Genomic DNA, 20,437 nt, shown 5'->3' with positions numbered 1-20,437 from the left:
CAAGGCAGTCACTAAAGTTAAAATTGTTGCCACAGAGAAGAGCCTTTGTCCTGAACAAAAGCACTGCTGCAGTGATGATAATAATTTATCTGAGGATACGTTGACATTAGAAATAGCTTGGTTAAAAGAAATTATTAGGAAATTGACCAGAGAATTGGAAAAGGTGGAAAAACGTTTATCTAAACTTCGACAGGATGAGAACAAGAACAGGCAGGAAAATACTGAACATGGAAACCAAAATATTAATAACAACAAGGTAAGTCAGTTAATATCTAAGAAAAAAGAGGTAATAAGGTATGATGACTCAATTTTAAAATCTGCGCTTGCCGAGGGAGTCACCACTTCCTCAGCAAATTTCCCGGGAGCGAAAATTAAAAATATGATAAACATAATTGAAAACCAAAAAAGAAATGGTAGTGTTGGTAGGTACTAATAATTTAAGTGGTGACAAACATAGTATGAGAAAAGATATGAAAGGTCTGTTGGAAGAAGCGAGAAAGAAATCTAAGAGAGTAAAAATTGAAGGATTACTACCTAGATATGATAGTACTGAGTTAAGGAGAAGGGAGATGATAGCAAATGATTTCATGCGCAGTAGAAGATATGGATGCGAGTTTTTAGATGTGTGAGGTGTGTGTTTGATGGTAGAAAAGATTTGTATAAGAATGATGGCCTGCACCTGAAATTCATTTGGCATAAGAAACCTGGAGAAATTACTTCTTGGTATGAGGCCCAATGCAGAGAGTTAGGGAAACTAGATCATCAAGAGAGGAATGGGGAAAATATGTGTGAAAATTCAGCTATGATATACAAATGTGATAAAGATATGAATGTCTTCAAACATGGTTATGTATGTCGTGAAGGGGTGGAAAAATTAGCTTTGGGTTTGGACCGTTTAAGTATGTCTGGGAGGGGGGGGGAGAAAATTCTAGAACAAGACCAAATAGATTGCATATCTAATTATAAGAATAGAATAGGCTGGGTGGTAATTTATTATGTCTATATACAAATGCCAGGAGCATTAGAAACAAAGAGGTTGAATTCATTGCTTTATTGAATATGATGTGGCCTAAGATTGTTGGCATTAATGAAATCTGGTTATCAGAATCAGATATGGTAAGTGGGATCAAGCGTAAAGGATATACTATTTTTAGGAATGACAGAAGAGATAGGAGAGGAGAAGGGAGTACTACTAATGATATCAGATGACTTAAGTCCAGTTAGGGTAGAAACACAAGAAAACAATGATGGTAACAATGTCCCATGTAGCGATGAGTATGAGTCTATCTGGTGTGAGGTGGAGGTTAACAGAATGAAATATATGGTGGAGTGTTGCTACAGACCTGGGGCTCAGTTGTAGGGGACGAAGAAATGCATCGCCAATTTAGCCTTATGAGTACCAAGCAAATGATCATTTTGGGTGACTTTAATTTTAAAACATTGATTGGGTAGAAGAGAAATCTCATGATAAGAAAGAACAGAAATTTATTGAATTGTTGCGAGACAATCTTTTTCAAGCAGCATGTGAAAGAAGGAACTAGAGGTCAAAGAGTGTTGAATTTGCTCACAGCATCAGAAAGGATCACTGTCAAGAATATGGCTATTTTACCACCAATTGGTGACAGTGATCATGCAGTTCTTTCTTGGGAAGTATCTACTTGTATTGAAGCTCCGATTAAAACAGGTTACATACTGAACTACAAAGCAGGAAATTATGATCAACTTAGAAGAATATTATCTTTGGTCCTATGGTATCAGTTACTGAATGGAAAAAATGTCAGCAACGCATTGGAATCTTTGAAAAAGTGCTTGAATGGTATCTCAATGTATCCCTTGTGTTCGAAGAATAAATAGATTGGGAGTGAAATGGATGTGCAGCCTTATTAAGCAAGAGATCGATCCACAAGAAGAAGATGATGTGAAAAGAATATTGTGAGAATAAGAGTGAGATGAAAAAATTAAGGGGTAAAAATCTCTTATTATTTTACAGCCAGTATGCGAAACTTTGATATCATCCAGGTCTAGCTACTCAGTGATGAGACCTCAAAAAAGGTTGAAACTGGTCTGGGTAGTGACATCTCCTCATAATGTAAAGCAGTATTACATCTCCTAGGAGCTGTTTGTTTTTACATTATGAGAAAATATCAAGGATAGTGAGGGAGCTTGCTCCACCTTTGCTTCGAGTTGCCTTGGTGTTGTACTACCAGGCGGTCACTTATGCTTGGATTCGCCGATAGTTCTTCGGCATGAAACTCTTACATTGTAGTTTTCGATCTTAGAGTTTCGCATACTGGCTGTAAAATAATAAGGGATTTTTATCCCCTTAATTTAATTAACTTCACCAGAAAAAATAGCCGTTTGGCTTTTCATCTTAGAGTGAGATGAGTTATGAAATAAATAAAGCTCAGGTCAGAAAAGTAACAAGTATTGTGAGAAAAGCTAAAATGGAGTATGAAAAGAAATTGGTCATGCAAGCTAAAATCAATCCAAAAGAATTTTATCGTTATGCCGCAAGCAAAAGAAAGAATGAATGTGGAAGAATAACTTTATTGAATGCAGATGGTACACAAGTGTCGGAAGCTAAGGAGATTGTTCAGTTAATGAGTGCTCACTTTGCTAAGATATATCAACCAGGTGTATGTAGCATGGTGCACAGTGCTACTGCTACGTTGGATGAAGAGTTAGAGGTTCATGAAAATGAGGTTGAAAAGCTCTTCATAACCTGGATAAGAATTTGTCAATAGGGACAGATGGATCAATAGCACGTCTGCTAAAGGAATGTTCAGCTAAATTGCTAGTCCTTTCACACATTTGCATAACTTGAGTCTCAGCTCAGGAATAATACCACAGGAATGGAAAGAATGTATGATAGTTCAATTGCACAAGGGTGGTGCAAAAACTGATGTGTCTAACTACTGACTCATCAGTATCTCTGGTGTGGCAGTGAAAATTTTAGAGAAGTTGGTAAGAACCTGCATACAGAAATGGGAAGACAAGCATTCTATACTCTGCAGGAACAACATGGATTTACTAAAGAAAGGTCATGTTTTAGCAATTTGCTCATATTTTATAACAATGTTACGGTCAAGTTGGATAAAGGGAATGGATACACTATGATAATGCTGGATTTTTCTAAGGCATTTCATAGGATACCACAGGACAGGATGTCACGTAAACTGGAGAATATGGGATTGGAATATAATCTATTGACTTGGATCAGGGGATGGTTGACAGACAGATATCAAAAAGTGGTATATAATGGGTGTGAATCTGTCAGATTGAAGGTAACCAGTGGTGTACCTCAGGGTTCAGTCCTTGGGCCATTATTGTTCAATCTATACATTAATGACATCAAGCAGGGTCTATCATCAGATGTGCAATTGCTTGCTGATGATGAGAAGATAGGCAGGGCAATCAGGGATGCTACTGATATTCAGCAATTACAAAATTATTTGAATAAGACTGGAAATCTGGGCAAATGAAAATGGCTATCAGTTCAATGTTAGTAAGCGTAAAGTTATGCACTTTGGCATGATTAGAGTTCCAGCGGCATATTATATTAGCAGGGTTATGCTACAAGAAACTGAAGAGGCAAGGGATCTTGGTGAATTGGTGGAAAAGAATTTAAAGTTCAAAGATCACATAGCAAAAGTTGCAAATATAACTCTGAGGATAATTGCTATGTTGAAGCAAACCTTGACATGTAAGGATAAGGAATAATTTTGTCCCTTTATAAGACCACACAGATTTGGTCTCACTGGTTCCAAGGGGATAAAGAAGCTGTGGAAAGGGTGCAAAGAAGAGTTACAAAGATTATATCCGGATTATGGAATTTAGATTATGAGAACAATTGCGAGTATGTGGATTGCAGACTCTGGTTAACAGGAGAAAGAGGGATGATGTGATAGAGGTCTATAAACTTTTGAATGAGTGTTATAGCATTTCAAATGATGAAATTTTTCATTATATGGAAGATGGGGAGAGAACACAGGGGCATCCATGAAAGTTAAGGTTGTTCTCAGTCAAGAAAGGGGTAAGAGCTAGGTTTTTCTCTTAGAGCAGTGAGTGAGTGGAATAATTTGCCCTTAGGGGGTAGTGAGTGCATCTAGTGTAAATGAATTTAAGGGAAGGTTTTATAGCTGGGTTGGGTAATTTACAGCCTCCCTCGATGAGTCCTTGACTCCCTGGAGGTCTCAGATAATAATAATAATAATAAAATAAAATTTCTAGCCACAGAAAATAGCTATTTCTAGTTATTTTGTATTGTGAAATACTTTTTACCTGCAAAAAGAAGGTCGGCCATGGGCTCACTGCTACACCCCCCCCCCCACCCAATTGCTAACTTTTATATGGTAGCTTTTGAGCAACATGCTCTAAACTCTTAAACTTTAAAACCCAAAGTCTGGCTTAGATACGTTGAAGATTTTGTTAGTCTCATGGTCGCCAGACATTAGATACTTTCCTCATTCCCCTAAACAAACAACACAAATGCATACAATTCACAATTGAAAGTCAGAACACACTTCCTTTTCTAGATACACTTGTATCTAGAAAATTGTTCAACTTTCTTTCCTTCACTGTTTACATATATTGGCCAATATATATATACAGGGTGTTCGGGATAAATTTGACAGTTTCGTAAGGAAAAAGAAAATCTTCTTTGTATCTATTAAATTTAATGAATTGACAAAAAAACATTACAGGCAGAGTTAATTACAATACTATCAACAAGATTTACTCAAAATAACCACCATTAGCATCGATCACAGCTTCAATTCTGCTTCGGAACCTCGAACAAGCTGATGCTACAGTCTCCCTGGGAAGGGCCGCAAAAACTGTTTTAATTTTATCCATTAACTGGGCTTTTGTATTACTGGAAGTGCGATTGGTGTCTTTTTCAACTGCGCCCCATACAAAATAATCCATGGGGTTAAGGTCTGGGGAGTTTGGAGGCCAAACATTTGGACTGGTGAAGTCGTAGAAATTTTCAGACAACCATTTTTGACTTTTCCCAGAGGTGTGGCAAGGGGCCGAATCCTGCTGCCATACATACGGCCTACCATTGGCTACCCTTGTTATCCAGGGCTTGACTACAGTTAGCAACTCCACGAACAAAGCCCGAATTCCAATGCCAGGGTTCTTCAACACCTGTTCCTGCAGATTTGCGAGGAATTCTGCTGTACGAACGCAATCAGATCGTCTGCTAGGGATCTTTCTTCTTGCTACATCCTCGTAGTCACCATTGCAAGTCTCTAGTTCATGCCTGATTGTTTTTACTGTATTCAGGGAGCATTGGGCAGCAGTCGTAATATCCTTATTTTGATGGCGGGCATGAATCATCATGATACAAGTTATTCTCTTCCATGATTCAGGTGGGTTCCAGCTATCCATCCTTTCTGACATCTTGTATATGAATGAAGAAGGGTCCAAACTTTTAAATGAAGAGAAGTGTGTGTTAATACATGTAACTTACGGAAAAATATAATTAATTATAAATATGTCAAATTTATCCCGAACACCCTGTATATATATACATATAAACTCTTACCACCACAAAAACTAGGAGTCATCAACACACTAAAAAACATGGTTCTGAAGATTTGCTCCAGTGATAAAGCACTTTAACATGAATTAAAAGTTATCAGCAATACCTTCCTGAAAAATAGCTACAGCCAAAATACTATCCACAAAATTCTTCACAAGACCTTGCTTAAAAACAAAAATAAACTAAATTAAAATAAAACTGTACCATTCCATAAATTAAAGGGATATCAGACAATATAAACAGAATACTACAGAAATACAACCTTAATGCCACCTTTAAACCTCTTGCAAAATTAAAGAACTTATTCAACTCATCCAAGGATCCACTTCTTCTGCTGGCTGAACCTGTAGTATAATATATTCATTGCACATGTAATTTGCCCTATATAGATGAAACAGGATGCATAACTCCTATCAAAAAACAGCACATTAAATTTAACAAATAAGGTAAATTTGGCCTTTCTGATCATGTCCTGAATGCTCTACATAGAATTGACTGGAAAGGTACCTGTTGTTTACATCATCATCACACCAAACCGTGGTATGAGCGTAACTTTAAGGAGGCCTATGAAATTCTTATCCAATCACCCTAATCTTAATAAGAATGGTGGTCAAAAAATCCCAAGAATATGGATGTCACATATTCTACCCACATAACCTTTTGACTTAAGAGTTAATTATAAATAGGACTGTAAGTAATCTGGGATCTTAACTTGTAATATAACAACACATTTTAAATTATGGATTAGGCCACCACTTTTGCAGTATTAAAACTATCTATATGAATTTGTTCTCTGATAATATTATAAATAGACTATAGTTTGATGTTTTTTGAGTTGTTTTTTTTCCCCATTAGAGATCAGGCCAGTAGAATAGCAGCTGGTCAAATCATTGTCACTTTAGCATACTCTTTGAAATGTAATATAGCTTGTCTTTGTATATATATGTGCATGCCCCAGATGATGACCCTAGTATGAAGGCTGAAACATCAGGAAATTAAAGTAATTATTCCTAACACAGTAGGAGGAGAAACGATTGTGGAAGAATAACATTGTGGGATAAAAATGGCCTTTTTTTAATGGGCTGAGAACATAGGGGGAATTGTTCAATGAACATTTTACTGGAGTATTTCATCCTGGAGGAGTAAATTTTAATACTAGAGGGGGATAGGGCAGGTTCGAGATTTAAAGTTGCAGGAGGAGAGTGTGTTCCAATACTGAGTACTCTGGATGTCAGTAAAGTTGTGGGACTGGATGGTATTTCACCACGAGTTTTGAGACCATGTGCTAAAGAACTGACAGCTGCTTTGACCTGGCTTTTTAATGAAAGTCTGGCTATGGGAAAGGTGGCCAGGAAATGGAAGGAAGGTAAGATAGCGCCATTGCATAAGGGCGGTAGCAGACAAGAAGTGTCTAATTATAGGCTAGTTTATGTGTCATCGGTAGTTGTTAAGATCTTGGAAAAATTCGTTAGGGACCATGTGGACAACATTGGGCAGATGAGGGTAATGTTATCTGAAGGAGTGATGAACAAGGGGCCATCCCTGGAAGTTACGAAAGGAAGCTGTGAGCAAGAGGATGAGGAGTGGTTTCTTTGCATGGAGGGCAGTTGAACCATGGAATGCATTGCCTGATAGAGTGGTGAGGACGAGAACGGTCAATGAGTTCAAGGAGTAGTATGATAGACTTTGTGTTTCCTAGGAGGAACCTCCCGCGATGAGTCTTGATAGACTGGGTTTTCTAGGAAGAACCTGCTATGATGAGTCTTTTGACTCTATGGAGGCCTGAATAATAATAATAATTTCAGTGCTAGCAATCTGACTTATTTGCTGATTTTTTTCAGATTAGCTGCTCAGCTTTCTACTTATGGAAATAATCAGTTGTGGTTTTCGGACACTCACTTTATAATTGACCTAATGTTAACCCACCATCACTGCTTCTTGTTCTTCATGTGCAATTCTCACATCTATGGTTGTTCTGCCATAAATATCTTTTAATCGGCAGTGAATTTCAATACCACTTACATTTCTGTGATGTCTGTGGTCTAATGTTTGTGAATTCTATGTCTTTCAAAAATTTGATTACTGTGTACTGTTTTACAATCTGCAAACTTGTAAAAACTTTATCCATTGTGCACTCAATAACATAAGAAATACAACTTTGATCATACATCACAGCATATAAAACTGAATGGTGAGATGAAGAAAAAACAGGACTAAACATGTTTCCAAGCCACTTGCAAGCACTGCATGTGCACAGGCATTACTTTCAAAATGTTCTTAGTATTAGCAGTGCATTTGTAAACGTGAATATTATAAATATATAAATGTTATGAATTGGCCATTAAATTCTGCAGCCACTATATAATATTAATGTTTATTAACTACTATATAATTCATGAAAAGTCACTTCTGGATGAGCAGTGCAGAATTTATTGTCAAAACACTATTTAAAGTCAAAATATTTTTAACATATAACAGATTTAAAAATAAAATATGCATTTCTCAGGAATAAAAGTTATCTTACAGCTAAAAATTGCTGTTATTATTCAAAATAACCTGAGCTGTTTCTTCTTCTTCAAAAGCATAAATTCTCTCCCTTCTGCTATATTTAAGAGCATCAAATACGAGATGAATTTCATATATTCCTGCTGTATCCTAAAAAGAATAATTACAAAAAATCATGTCTGATAGTGAATTTTACAGCAAGTGAATGTTATTTATTATGATTTGTTGTCTATAATTTTGTATAATTTCAAACTGTTTGCTTAATTTTGCCATTTGATTTAAATCAAAACTAAGTCAGACACATGATCAATTTGAGATCATAAACACCACAGAAACTTATAGACAGGATTTTGTCAAAATCTTATCTATAGGGTTATGTAGCAGCTTTCAGGAGGAAAAAAGTTAATATATACCAGTGATTCATTAAAATTCATTCATATTCATTAAAATACATCCAGTGAGACAAAATGGATGATATGTGCTTAAGCATAAACAATAGAAAATATACTGTTCTTTCTATCGTATGTTTGAAATTGTAACGTAATACCCTTACCTCAATCGATGGCATGACAATGTACTTCTGAATGAAAATGAGTAATATTCCAGTTTAGATGGTTAGTTCAAAAACTTTGTCATGGTAATTTATATATGAATGTAAAAGCAAAAAGGGGGTGTTTAAGGGTCAAAGCTGTATAACTGAGAGGAGACCTCCACATAGCCTTTAAAGGAATGTGGAGAACTAACCAGGGCTTCTGACTTAATGTCCAATCCTCACCTTCTCGTGGTGCACCCTGTTGGGTATCTATTTGGATACTGAACAAACAAGGATGGACTGGCAATTTGGGATTTAGCCGACCAAATTGTATTCTTATTGGTTAAACCAAAATAAAAAAATGATGGTACAACATGACAAAATTTCATGCTGGCTGGGGCGTCGCCCGGTTAAACAAGGCCCCCGTTGTTTTCGCCAGGGAACCAGGGCAAACAGCAAAAAGTCAGCTACTGGAACAAATCTGAAAACAAATCCAACTCAACATCACCAGAGTTAAAGATCGGTACTATCAACTTTAGAAGCCTGAATGGCAAAGAAATGGAGCTAGCTGAGGAATTAGATAAGTACCAGATCGACATAATAGGGGTGACTGAAACAAAAAAGACAAAAACTGGTGAGATCTTTCAGAGCAATAAATACAAAATGTTATATTCAGGCAATGACAATCAAGGAAAAGAAGGAGTAGCCATAGTATTCAACACAAAACATGAGGCTAATCTTCTTGAATGGCAACCAGTCTCAAGTAGAGTAATGTGGGCAAATATGAGAATGGGGAAATGGACAATGAGACTTATTTGTGCCTATGGTCCCACAGAAGGTTCTACTAAGGTAGAAGCGGAGGATTTTTTTGAGGCTTTAGAAAAAGCAACTGACACAATGAAAAATTGGTCCTTGTTGGGGATCTAAATAGCAGAGTAGGAAATGATTGTGAGACATACAAAAATATTTTGGGAAAATTTGGAGAAAAGAGCAAAGCTAATAATAATGGCAAATATCTGTTGGATTTTTGCTCAGGACATGGACTGGTTGTTACTAACACCATGTTCCAACAAAAAATGTGCACAAATTCACATGGAGAGAAGAGGCAAGGAATAAGAAAAGTCTCATTGACTATGTTATTGTTGATAGTGATGTTTTCTCCCTGGTGCAGGACACCAGAGTGTACAGAGGATTTGAAATTGGAAGTGATCACTATTTAGTCTTGAGCAGGATAAAATTGAAGAAAGTTTTAAAGTGAATAAAAGTTGAGCACTTCTCAGATGTGAACTGTAGACTAAAATCCACAAAGATTATTGAAGAAAAAATGGAAGAATTTCAGAACAGGAATCAAACCTTGGAGATTCAGTGGCAAACTCTGAAGAAAACATTGATTGATCTGCCAGAGAGGCATGTGGTGAGGTTGTCTGCAAGGATAGAAAAATCAGAACTCCATGGTGGACACAGGAAGTTAAAGAGGCAGTGAAGGAAAAAGAAGAAAGCCTATCAAAAGTTCCTATCAAATAAGTCAGCTTGTGCTCTTAGAGAATACAGAGAAATGTAATAAAGCTAAACAGTGTGTAAAACTAGCTAAACAAAAGTCATGGGAGAACTTTGGCAAGAATATAGAAAATAAATATCAAGAAGGTGGAAAAATATTCTGGAGGTTGTTGAAGAAGCTTAGAAATGGAGGAAAGAGTGCTGTAAAAGGAGTTAGAGATGATAAAGGTGACGTGAAAATGGGAGAAAAAGATATCCTTGAAGTATGGAGTAATTACTTTGAAAAACTGCTAAATAAAACAAGCAGTGATGACAGCACAGTGGTAAAAAACACTGACCAGGCATGCAGTCAATAATGCATATCCATACTTGAAGTAGAAAATCCCATCAAAGGCTTGAAATGTGGAAAGGCAGCAGGAGTAGATGATATTCGACCAGAAATGCTGAAGTATGGTGGTATAAGAGTCTTACAGTGGCTGCACTGTATAGTTCAGAAAGCCTGGACAGAGGGACGAATTCCCGATGACTGGAGTACAGCTCTCATAGTACCCATATATAAAAAGGGAAATAAAACTGAATGTGAGAATTACAGAGGTATTTCCCTAATGAGTGTTCCTGGCAAGATCTATGCAAGTATACTTGAGAAACGGTTGATCAGGATTGTGGAAGAGAATCTTGGTGAAGAACAAGCTGGATTCAGGTCAAATAGAGGCTTTCAGGATCAGATCTTCACTTTACGACAAATAGTCGAGAAAGCATGGGAATATAACAGAAATCTGTATTTAAGTTTTGTCGATTTAGAAAAGGCACATGACAAGGTGCCAAGAGAGAAGCTATTCAATACGCTACAGTTAGTGTCAATGGGGCATTATATCATGCAATACTTAGTCTTTATTTGAGTTGTAAGTCAGCAGTTAGAATTGAAAGAAGTACAGGAAGATGGTTTAATGTTAAATCTGGTGTGAGACAAGGATGTACATTATCCCCTCTCTTATTCATTATCTATATGGTTCACATTATGAAGGAAAGTGGTATTAAACATGATATCAAAATTAGAGATGTTAATGTCAGCTCTTTGCTTTATGCAGATGATGTTATACTTCTAAATAAATCTGCTACAAGTCTACAAGATTCCCTGACTAAATTGAATAACTGTTGTAATAGATATAGTATGAAGGTCAGCAATAAAAAGACAAAGACAATGAAAATAGGCAGATCATTGAAAATGTCAACTGTGTTGTGAATAGAGAACCTGTGGAACAAGTGAAACATTTCAGCTACTTAGGCTCGATTTTTACTGAAGATGGTAAATTAAATATAGAAATAGACAACAGAAGCAGCAAAGCTGGTATGGTAGGAAGTCAATTGAATAAATTCATATGGAATAAGAGAGAAATTAGTCGGAACACTAAATTAGCTGTATACAAGACAGTGTTCAAACCAGTTTTAACTTATGGATCTGAGAGCTGGGTCAGAAGTGAAACACTTGACCAAAGACTAGAGACTGCAGATATGAGAGTCCTGAGAAAGATTATAGGGTGAACAGATGGCATCAATGGCAATATCATATTAAAAACGAGAATATTAAGAAAGAACTTGACATTGTCAACATCCAGGAATGCGTTAGCAGAGCTAATCTCAGGTGGTATGGTCACTTAAACAGAATGGGCGAAGAAAGATTAGCAAAACAAGTGTTCTTTGTTTTGCTGCAACACGACCCAGAGGAAGACCAAGATGTAGGTGGATTGATATGGTACAAAGTGCCTTAGACGATAGAAATATAAGATCTGATAATGTTGGAGTGTTGATAAGTAACAGACTGATTTGGAGGAAAATTGTAGATAGGTAGTTAGTAATGTTGTAATTTTTTTCATGTAGTACTGTCATATCCTGTACACCACTTGAGGATACATGGCAGGAATTTGATGATGATGATGATGTAAAAGCAAAAGGGAAAGGATGTGTTTCTTCTTGCAAAAAAAGAAAGTTAAATGTATGTATGTTATTGTTCACAACTTTTGCCCTAATAAGGCATAAACATTAGAAATTATATATTTCCATGCTGCTTTTAAACCCTACTAGCAGCCTTTATCCTTAATCCTGAAGACAAATTTCGTCCATTAACATACTGGGGTATACAAAGTTCCACATGTCTGCAAAATCATCTACTATGGACTGACAAGAAGATTTGTTAACATCTACTTAAAAGAACATGAAATAAGCTACATTTGTTATCATGAATATGGGAAATCAGGATTGGAAGACAATGCTATGGATAGTCCATCAATCAAGATTAAATGGAAGAAACCTAGTGCACGAATTACACATCTATTACAAGTCTAAGAGACTATTTTAGAATTCTCACTAGCTACATTACTCCCATAACCTCAACAAGTATGGCTGCACTAATTTACCCAAGATTTATCGGAATGGCATTTTAAGACCACCTGTAACCTAGTGATACTATAATTCAGTGATACTATAACCTAGTATCACTGAATTAACTTCCTTTTATCTGTCCCCATGATTGGATATTAGTTCTTTTTTTAGTTACAATTTGAATTTTTTCCACCTAAGAGCAAATAAGAGTCATTGCGACCAAAGGTAAGTTTAGTTGTCTCAGAGAAATAGTCAGGATTTTTCCTACCAGCAAATGTCACCCCCCATCTCCACCCACAAACCAGTCAAGAAGCATGGGGAGAGAGAGAGACTACGAGAAAACAGCAGACTATGGAGACAACTTAACTGTCCTACCACAGCAGCCAAAATTAGGTACATAAAAAAGTTACTTGGAAGTAAAAGATCAGTGAGCTAATGTGTGTGTGAAGAGTGGGACACAAGATGCAATCTCACAGTTTTGAACTACAATCCTGTACCTAGAAGTAGAAAAATCAGCTTAAGCATGTGCACGGTACCAAAGAATTATAATAACCTCTTGTTTTTCAGTGCCATTTGATATCTGCATAAATGCTTTTCTATTATGCCCTTGTAGCAATAACAAACTTTTGAGAATGTAAAAATTAAAGTTTCTTTATTAGCAATAATTTATTTTAATTTCACATAAAGATAACGATAGGTAAGATCCAAATACACACAGATATCTCTAGCAGAGTGGAATGATCTTTGTGCTTCAATTAGGAGATTGAATCCTTGATTCGATTCCGTCTCCTAATCCAAATATTTGCACTGAAGAAATTTTTATTGATCTCGAAATGTTGATTCCTCGTTCTGCTTTATATTCTTATCCTTTATGTATTTTCCAAAAAACGAGTCAAAGAGTACAAGGGAAGAATAATACAAGGATAGGAATATGAGAAGGTATAACCAATTAAATTATAACAAGAACTATATGACTATATATTAACACACACTCTCTCTCTCTCTCTCACTGTTTTAAAATTAAAACAGTAAATATATTTAAAACATTTTTAATATATGTTTTATGTAACTTTTGTCCAAAAGCTGTTGAGATCTTTTTTTTTTTTTTTTTTTTTGACCGAGATGGTTCTATTATATTATTTCTTATAGATAAAAAAATAATTTCTTGGCTTCTACTTTTCTCAAATTCTTCACAGAAAATCTTGATAAATGTCCTCTTACCATCCCAAACACAAATATTCAATGCCTCCACCAATGTGAAGATTTTTTATTTTGGTAGAAAAGATCAGAAATCAGAGGCCATTGAAACAGTTTTGAAATGAAGAAAAGAGTAGAAGATAAGTATAAATCAAGCTGAAGTTAAGGATATTCTGGAAGCCTGAAGCAATTACTTTGAAAGACTGTTAAAAGAAATAATCAGTGATAAAACAATAGTAAGAAATATTCAAGAGGAATGCAAACAGAAAAACATAATGCTTGAGGTATAAAAAGCTACCTAACCGTGGAAAGGAAGCTGGCAGAGATGATATTTGACCAGAAATACTCAAATATGAAGGCATAAGAGTTTCACAGTGACTTGGTTTGAATTCCATATGATTGCCCTCATAGTTCCTATCTATAAAAAAGAAGAATAAAGCTGAATGTGAGGATTGCAGAGGAATTTCTCTACTGTTTCAGGTAAGAGTTATGCAAGCAGACTTGAGAAGAGGTTCAGAAAAGTTGTGAAAGAGAAAGTTGAAGAACAAGCTGTGTTCAGGCCAAATAGAGGTTATCAAGATGAAATTCTCACATTACAACAAATAGTTGAGAAATCACGAGAATATGACAAGGCACCCATGGAAAAGCTCTTCAGCATGTTACAATTATATGGAGTAAATGGAACATTATAAAGAGCAACACGAAGTCCATATTTAAGTTTTAAGTCATCAGGTAGAACTAAAGGAATTACAGGAAGATGGTTTGACAAAATCAGGTGTAAGATAAGGTTGCACACTATCTCCACTGTTATTCAACATCTATGTGGAATGCATTATAAAAGAAAGTGGCATGAAACCCAATCAAACTTAATTCTTTTCATTATCTTCTAAACACATCCAGTGCAAGTCTTCAGAATTCCTTAACTAAACTGAATAACCACCACCAGCCCAACCATGGGCTCACTGCCCGTTGGTGTCTGATGCCTCCCTCACTATCTTCTTCCACCTACCTTTTTTTGTCCAGTGCATAGTATCGCAGTTTCTGTAAACCCATTCCACACCGGTCCTTTATCTCATCTATCCATTCTCTGTATGGATACCCATAATACCAAACATCAATGTCTCTATCTTCTGCTCCTCACTCATTCTGCAGATGTGTCCAAATAATTGAGGCTTCCATTGTATAATCTTCTGCATTAGATTCTCCTTTGGTTATATCTTCCAAAAAAGCTCTTCATTTGTGATTTTCTGTACCCATCCTATTCTTAGAATCTTCCTGTAACAAGTTCTTTCAAATGCCAAAATTATTTTTCTTGATCCCTTATTTATTACCCATGTTTCAGATCCATACAGTATACTGCTGAAGATGCATGTTTCCAGTACTCTTAGTTTTTTTTGCATGCTATTCACTTTTCTTTTCCAGATGTTATCCATGGCCTTCAGATTTGTTCTTCCCTTTGCAATCCTGATTTTTATTTCTTTTTTACAGTCCAAATCATATGTCACTTTACTTCCCAAATATGTAAATTGTTCTACATTTTCTATATCAATTCCATCTACTTGTATCTTTTGCATCATGTTATTCTCACCAAATACGAATGTCTTTGTTTTTTCCCAATTCATAACAAGTCCAAATCTCTTCCCTTCTTCATTTAACAGATTCAATGTTTTTTGTAGTTCTCTTTCATGTTCTTCAATAATAACAATGTCATCTGCAAATCTCAGATTGTTAATTCTCATCTCATGTACTGATATTCCTTTTGCATCTTCCTCCATTTTATCCATTTGAACAACAACTGAATAACAGCTATAACAAATTGGCATAAAAATCAGCAATAAAATGACCAAAGCTATGAAAATAGGTAGGAACATAAAACTTCAGCTGCATTCTCAATGGAGGACGATTAAATATTTTAGCTATTTAGGCACAGGTTTTAGAGAAAATGGCAATTAAATACGAGAACAGATAACAGAATAAGCAACACTGGTATGTGCAGAATGAACTGAATAAATTTATACGTAATAAGAGAGAAATTAACCAAAATGATAAACTAGCAGTATACAAGACAATAAGTTTTAAAAGAGGTATACCGTGACTAGACATATCGATACAAAATAAATAACGGAAAAAACTCACGTAGAAAGATTATTTAATAGTATAATTTTCGCCTGTGTGTCACAGGCATCTTCAGTACATTAAGCTCAAAATTAAACACTAACTGACAATTCTAAAAAGCACCATCTAAGTAGATGGTGTAAGATAACTAAAAAGGTCAATAACTTTCCTAAAAAAAAAAAAAAAAATCTTAATCATCCAGGTGTCTACCAGATTCTGTGCTCTTGTGGATTATCTTATTTCGGACAAACGGGAAGATCTGCCTCTATTCGGCTAGAAGAACACCAATCTTATATTGAATACTTTAAACCTGAAAAGTCTGGACTTTCTGAACATGCCATCTTCACTAGACACAGAGTTTATTGGAGAAAGACAAGAGTTCTTCACAAAAGTCAGTTTCTTATGGAACGCCTTTATAAAGAAACATGTGAAACTCTACTTCATTCTCTTAACTTAAACAGATCCGACGGCTTACGTCTATCCCCTTTATGGGAGATAGTACTTTACAAATCAGCTAATCTTTCCTAACTTTTTATTGTATTAATTTTTTTTTTTTTTTTTTTTTTAGGAAAGTTATTGACCTTTTTAGTTATCTTACACCAGCTACTTAGGTGGCGCTTTTTGGAATTGTCAGTTAGTGTTTAATTTTGAGCTTAATGTACTGAAGATGCCTGTGACACACAGGCGAAAATTATACTATTAAATAATCTTTCTACGTGAGTTTTTTCCGTTATTTATTTTGTATTGTTAGTATACAAGACATTTCTACCAGTTTTAAGTTATGGATCTGAAACTGGGTTAGAAATAAAGCACTACATCAAAGATTAGAGACCAAAGATATGACAGTTTTGAGAAAAATTAGGGGAGTGAACAGATGGCATCAATAGCAGTATCATGTTAAAAATTCGGATATTATGAGAGAACTTAGCATTACTAGCATTTAGAAATGTGTCAGTTAGCAAAGTTAATCTCAGGTGGTATGGCCATTTAAACAGAAAGAGAGGAAAGGCTAGCAAAACAAGTGCTCTTTGCCAGGATGGCTGGAAAAAGACCCAGAGGAAGACCAAGATCTAGGTGCACTGATACAATAAAACGTGCTGTAGAAAAGAGAAATAAGATCTGATAACAATGGAGTACTAACAGAAAAAAGATTAAATTGGAGAAAAAGTGTTGATAGGAAGTTAGTAACTTGTGTTTTCAAGAATTAATATTCAGCTCAAAAATTTGTTCTTTTATTTTTTATTTCCTTGTGACACACCAGCAATATAGGCAAGTCTATCTTACAGTTAATGAAGAGAACTTTTAGTTCTGGTGACAATATTATAAGACAGCCTTGTGACACAGATGCTAAAAGGCCGAGTAGCAATTTATTAATGGATTTTTATTCTTTAGATAGTAGTTTAATCTGCAAGTCTTTTAATATAATTAACATCCATAATTAATATCAGGCTTATGCCTAGGATGATTTTTGAGATATGTAGTGATTAATTATTATTATTATGATGATGATGCAATACCTCCAGGGAGGTATCGCATAATAATGCGACCCATCAAAGGAGGGTACCTACTCTACAGTTCTCTGTCTCCACCACTCAATTCCACCAACTACAGTGAACTGCATCATCTACACTAATGCAATCTACTGTGCACCACCACCACTAGTATTTTTGCAGACAATCACAAACATCCATGCCCAAGGAGGGATTCGAACCCACAGCCTTTTGGCTGGAGAGTGGATATGCTGACGATTCAGCCAACCAGGCTAGAAAACTGAACAATTATTATTTAGAGCAAATAAGGGATGGCCATAATTAAAGAGGAGGTGTTCCAAAGGACCTGTAGCAAAAAATGTATTGGACAAAATTCAACCAAACCAATCTTGAAATAGATTCATATCATTCTGATAAGAATGAAGTGCTATGGATCACACCTTACTGGAATGTGTGTTGCTAGTTGAGCTTTGCAGTAACACTAACGCAACACTTCGAGAATTCCAGTGTTTGAAGGATAGGAGAAAAGGTCCAATGACAATAACTCTTAAATCTTAGAAAAACGATTTTACGATTTGAAAATAGTAGATCTTTAGCAGTGAGGCCAGGATGAGGGCACAAATGGATTATTCTTCAACAAGCTGACAAAGTTCCAACTGCTGTTGTGAAACATGGAATGAATAATGCACAAGGGTCCCTTAGTGCTCGGACAACATCAAGTCAACTGGACATGCTATACTTAACTGTGTGGAAAATCCTGCAACAAATACTGAGGTTTTTCTCCTACAAGATCTCCCATGCTCAAGCTTTGCTTCATGGTATTGTGGAAACTCGACTGCAGTTTACCCTGACATTCTTAGCTCAAATGAAGGTGGATGATGCATGGCCATGGAAAATATAGTGGAGTGAAAAGCACATTTTTATTTGAATGGTAGTGTTAACTCAAACAATTTCCACATTTGGACTGTGAATGTGTTTCATCAGACCCCTTTAAACTCAGTAAATGTCTTAGTGTGGTTTCACTGCATTGTTTATTATCTGTCCATACTTTTTTTTGAAAAACTTTGCCCAACAGAACCAGTGACTTGTACCATCACTGCTGTTAGGAACTGAGAGATGCTGCACAACTTTGTATATCCACAACTGCAGCAGCAAAAATGCCTTGACTGTACCATATTTTTGCAGGATGGAGAACCACCTCACATTGGATTGTTGGTATAGCGAATGTTATGAAAACACTTCACAGAACACTGAGTGATTAGTCAAGCAATTCCCACAGCATAGCCACCTCATTCACCTGATCTCAACTTCTGTGACTTTTGGTTGTGGAGACCATCTGAAACGCATGGTGTATGAAGGATATGTTCCTGATATAGCAACCTTGAAAGACAGAATAATGCAGCATGTGAGGCAAATCAATGCAGATCTGTTGCATTCCACTGTAGAAAATGTCATTCACAGAATGTGGTTCTTAGAACATCAGAAAGGAGGACATATTGAAACACATCTGTTAAGTTATATGAACATGAAAATTGATTTGTTATGTTTTTTTCTAGCCACTACTGTTTAATTAATCCCAAACTATGTGCTTAGAGTGCCAAATGCCCCCTGGTGGCAGTATTTTGTACTTTTTTTTTTCCTGTAAATCAAAACAATGTTTCTTAGGCAAAAATCAAGTGAATTTTGCCAAATTCATTTTTTGCTACAGGGTTTTCAATATCTTTAGTTATGGCCACCCTATATCATATGTTAGAATCTTGTAACTGAAGCCTGAAACATCCTCTCTTGATCATTAACAGCAGCTATATGGATAAAATATATCAAATAACTGATGCCTTGTATCCATGTTCTTCTAACAGTATTCATGTGTTATTTCAGTATTTGCATCCATATATTTATTGATGTATAAACATATCATATGATGGTTAAATGGTTTCTAAGTGGATTGAGAAGAAAATCTACCTATTTGATCAAAATAAGTGTTCCCATTTTGCAAAAAAAAGCAGCTCAATGGTTAACACATTGCTGAACTAAACAGAAACTGAAAGTACTACATCTAGCATAACTCACACAAAGAGAAAGAATTTGAGAATTTGAAGCCATGGGAATTTACATATACACCAAAACCTCTTTTTATGCGATAGATACGTTCCTAAAAATTACGCGTAAAAAGAACTACTGACTCCATAGAAAAAGTGAAGATAGGTTCCAAACCTGAAATATAAGCAAAATAATGAAAAAAAACAAAAATTAAATTCATTAGAATCATAAGATTTTTATTTACATTTCATGGAGAATACACATACATATAATGAATTTTAATAACTTAAAAAAAAATATTCATTTCAGTTAAGGGGGATAATAAATCCCTCATTATTTTATTTTAAAGCAGGATACGAAACTCGGAGATCGAAATCTAAGAGTTTCGTGCCAAAGAACTATCGGCGAGTCCAGGCATAAGTGATCACCTGGGTAGTACAACACTAGGGCAACTCATTGCAAAGGTGGGGCAAGCTCCATCAGTATCCTTAATATTTTCTCATAATGTAAAATGCAGCTCCTAGGAGATGTATTACTGTTTTACATTATGTGGAGAGGTCACTACCCAGACCGGTTTCAACCTTTATTGAGGTCTCATCAGTGAGTAGGTAGACCTGGAATACCAAAGTTTAAAGTGAACCGAGCTTACATATACTCCCACTAACAAATTGCCTGAGCGGTGTACCCATATATTATTATTACTACGATAAAGAGCCACGAGGCTATTTTTCCGGTGGCGTAAATTATCCTCTCTTTATTATCCCCTTAACTTATTTTACGCCACCGGAAAAATAGCCTCTTGGCTCTTTAACACATTCATTTCAGTTGTTTGCTAAGGATTTTATAAAAAAATTACATTATTTGCTATCAGTTTCTGACATAAATGCGAAAGCTTTCTTTTTCGTGAGGCTGTAATATCACTGGAACTACTAGATATGGTATTATCGTCATTGACTTCCGCCTCAACTTGTGGAATTCTTCTTGTCACATCTTGAACAAAAGTACCACTGGTTGTTTCAGTAGTTTTAGGCATGAACTCAGTTATTAATCGCTGTGTTGATGCTTTAGATAAGTCACGATATAATTCTCTGTAAGAAGACATTAACAACTTAAGCTTACGTGAAAACTTCCCAGCAC

At 35.7% G+C, this 20,437-nt stretch overlaps 1 protein-coding gene across 15 annotated transcripts in view; it reads right to left on the bottom strand.

Annotated features, from left to right (window-relative positions):
- LOC150099022 (uncharacterized) overlaps positions 1-20,437 on the bottom strand; it is a 589,139-nt gene that overhangs the window by 215,780 nt on the left and 352,922 nt on the right. For all 15 annotated transcript variants that reach the window (XM_090405631.1, XM_090405632.1, XM_090405630.1 and 12 more), the window contains one exon: positions 8,102-8,200. In XM_090405631.1, coding sequence (XP_090261757.1) covers positions 8,102-8,200 — 99 coding nt within the window. The remainder of the gene's footprint in view (positions 1-8,101; positions 8,201-20,437) is intronic.

The sequence above is a fragment of the Typopeltis vanoorti genome, chromosome 15 (assembly GCF_054136105.1).
Source record: "Typopeltis vanoorti isolate ZY-2024b chromosome 15, IOZ_Tvanoo_1.0, whole genome shotgun sequence".
Lineage (NCBI taxonomy): Eukaryota > Metazoa > Arthropoda > Arachnida > Uropygi > Thelyphonidae > Typopeltis > Typopeltis vanoorti.
Note: the sequence above shows the minus strand (reverse complement) of the source record. Positions and strands in the feature narration are given on the sequence as shown.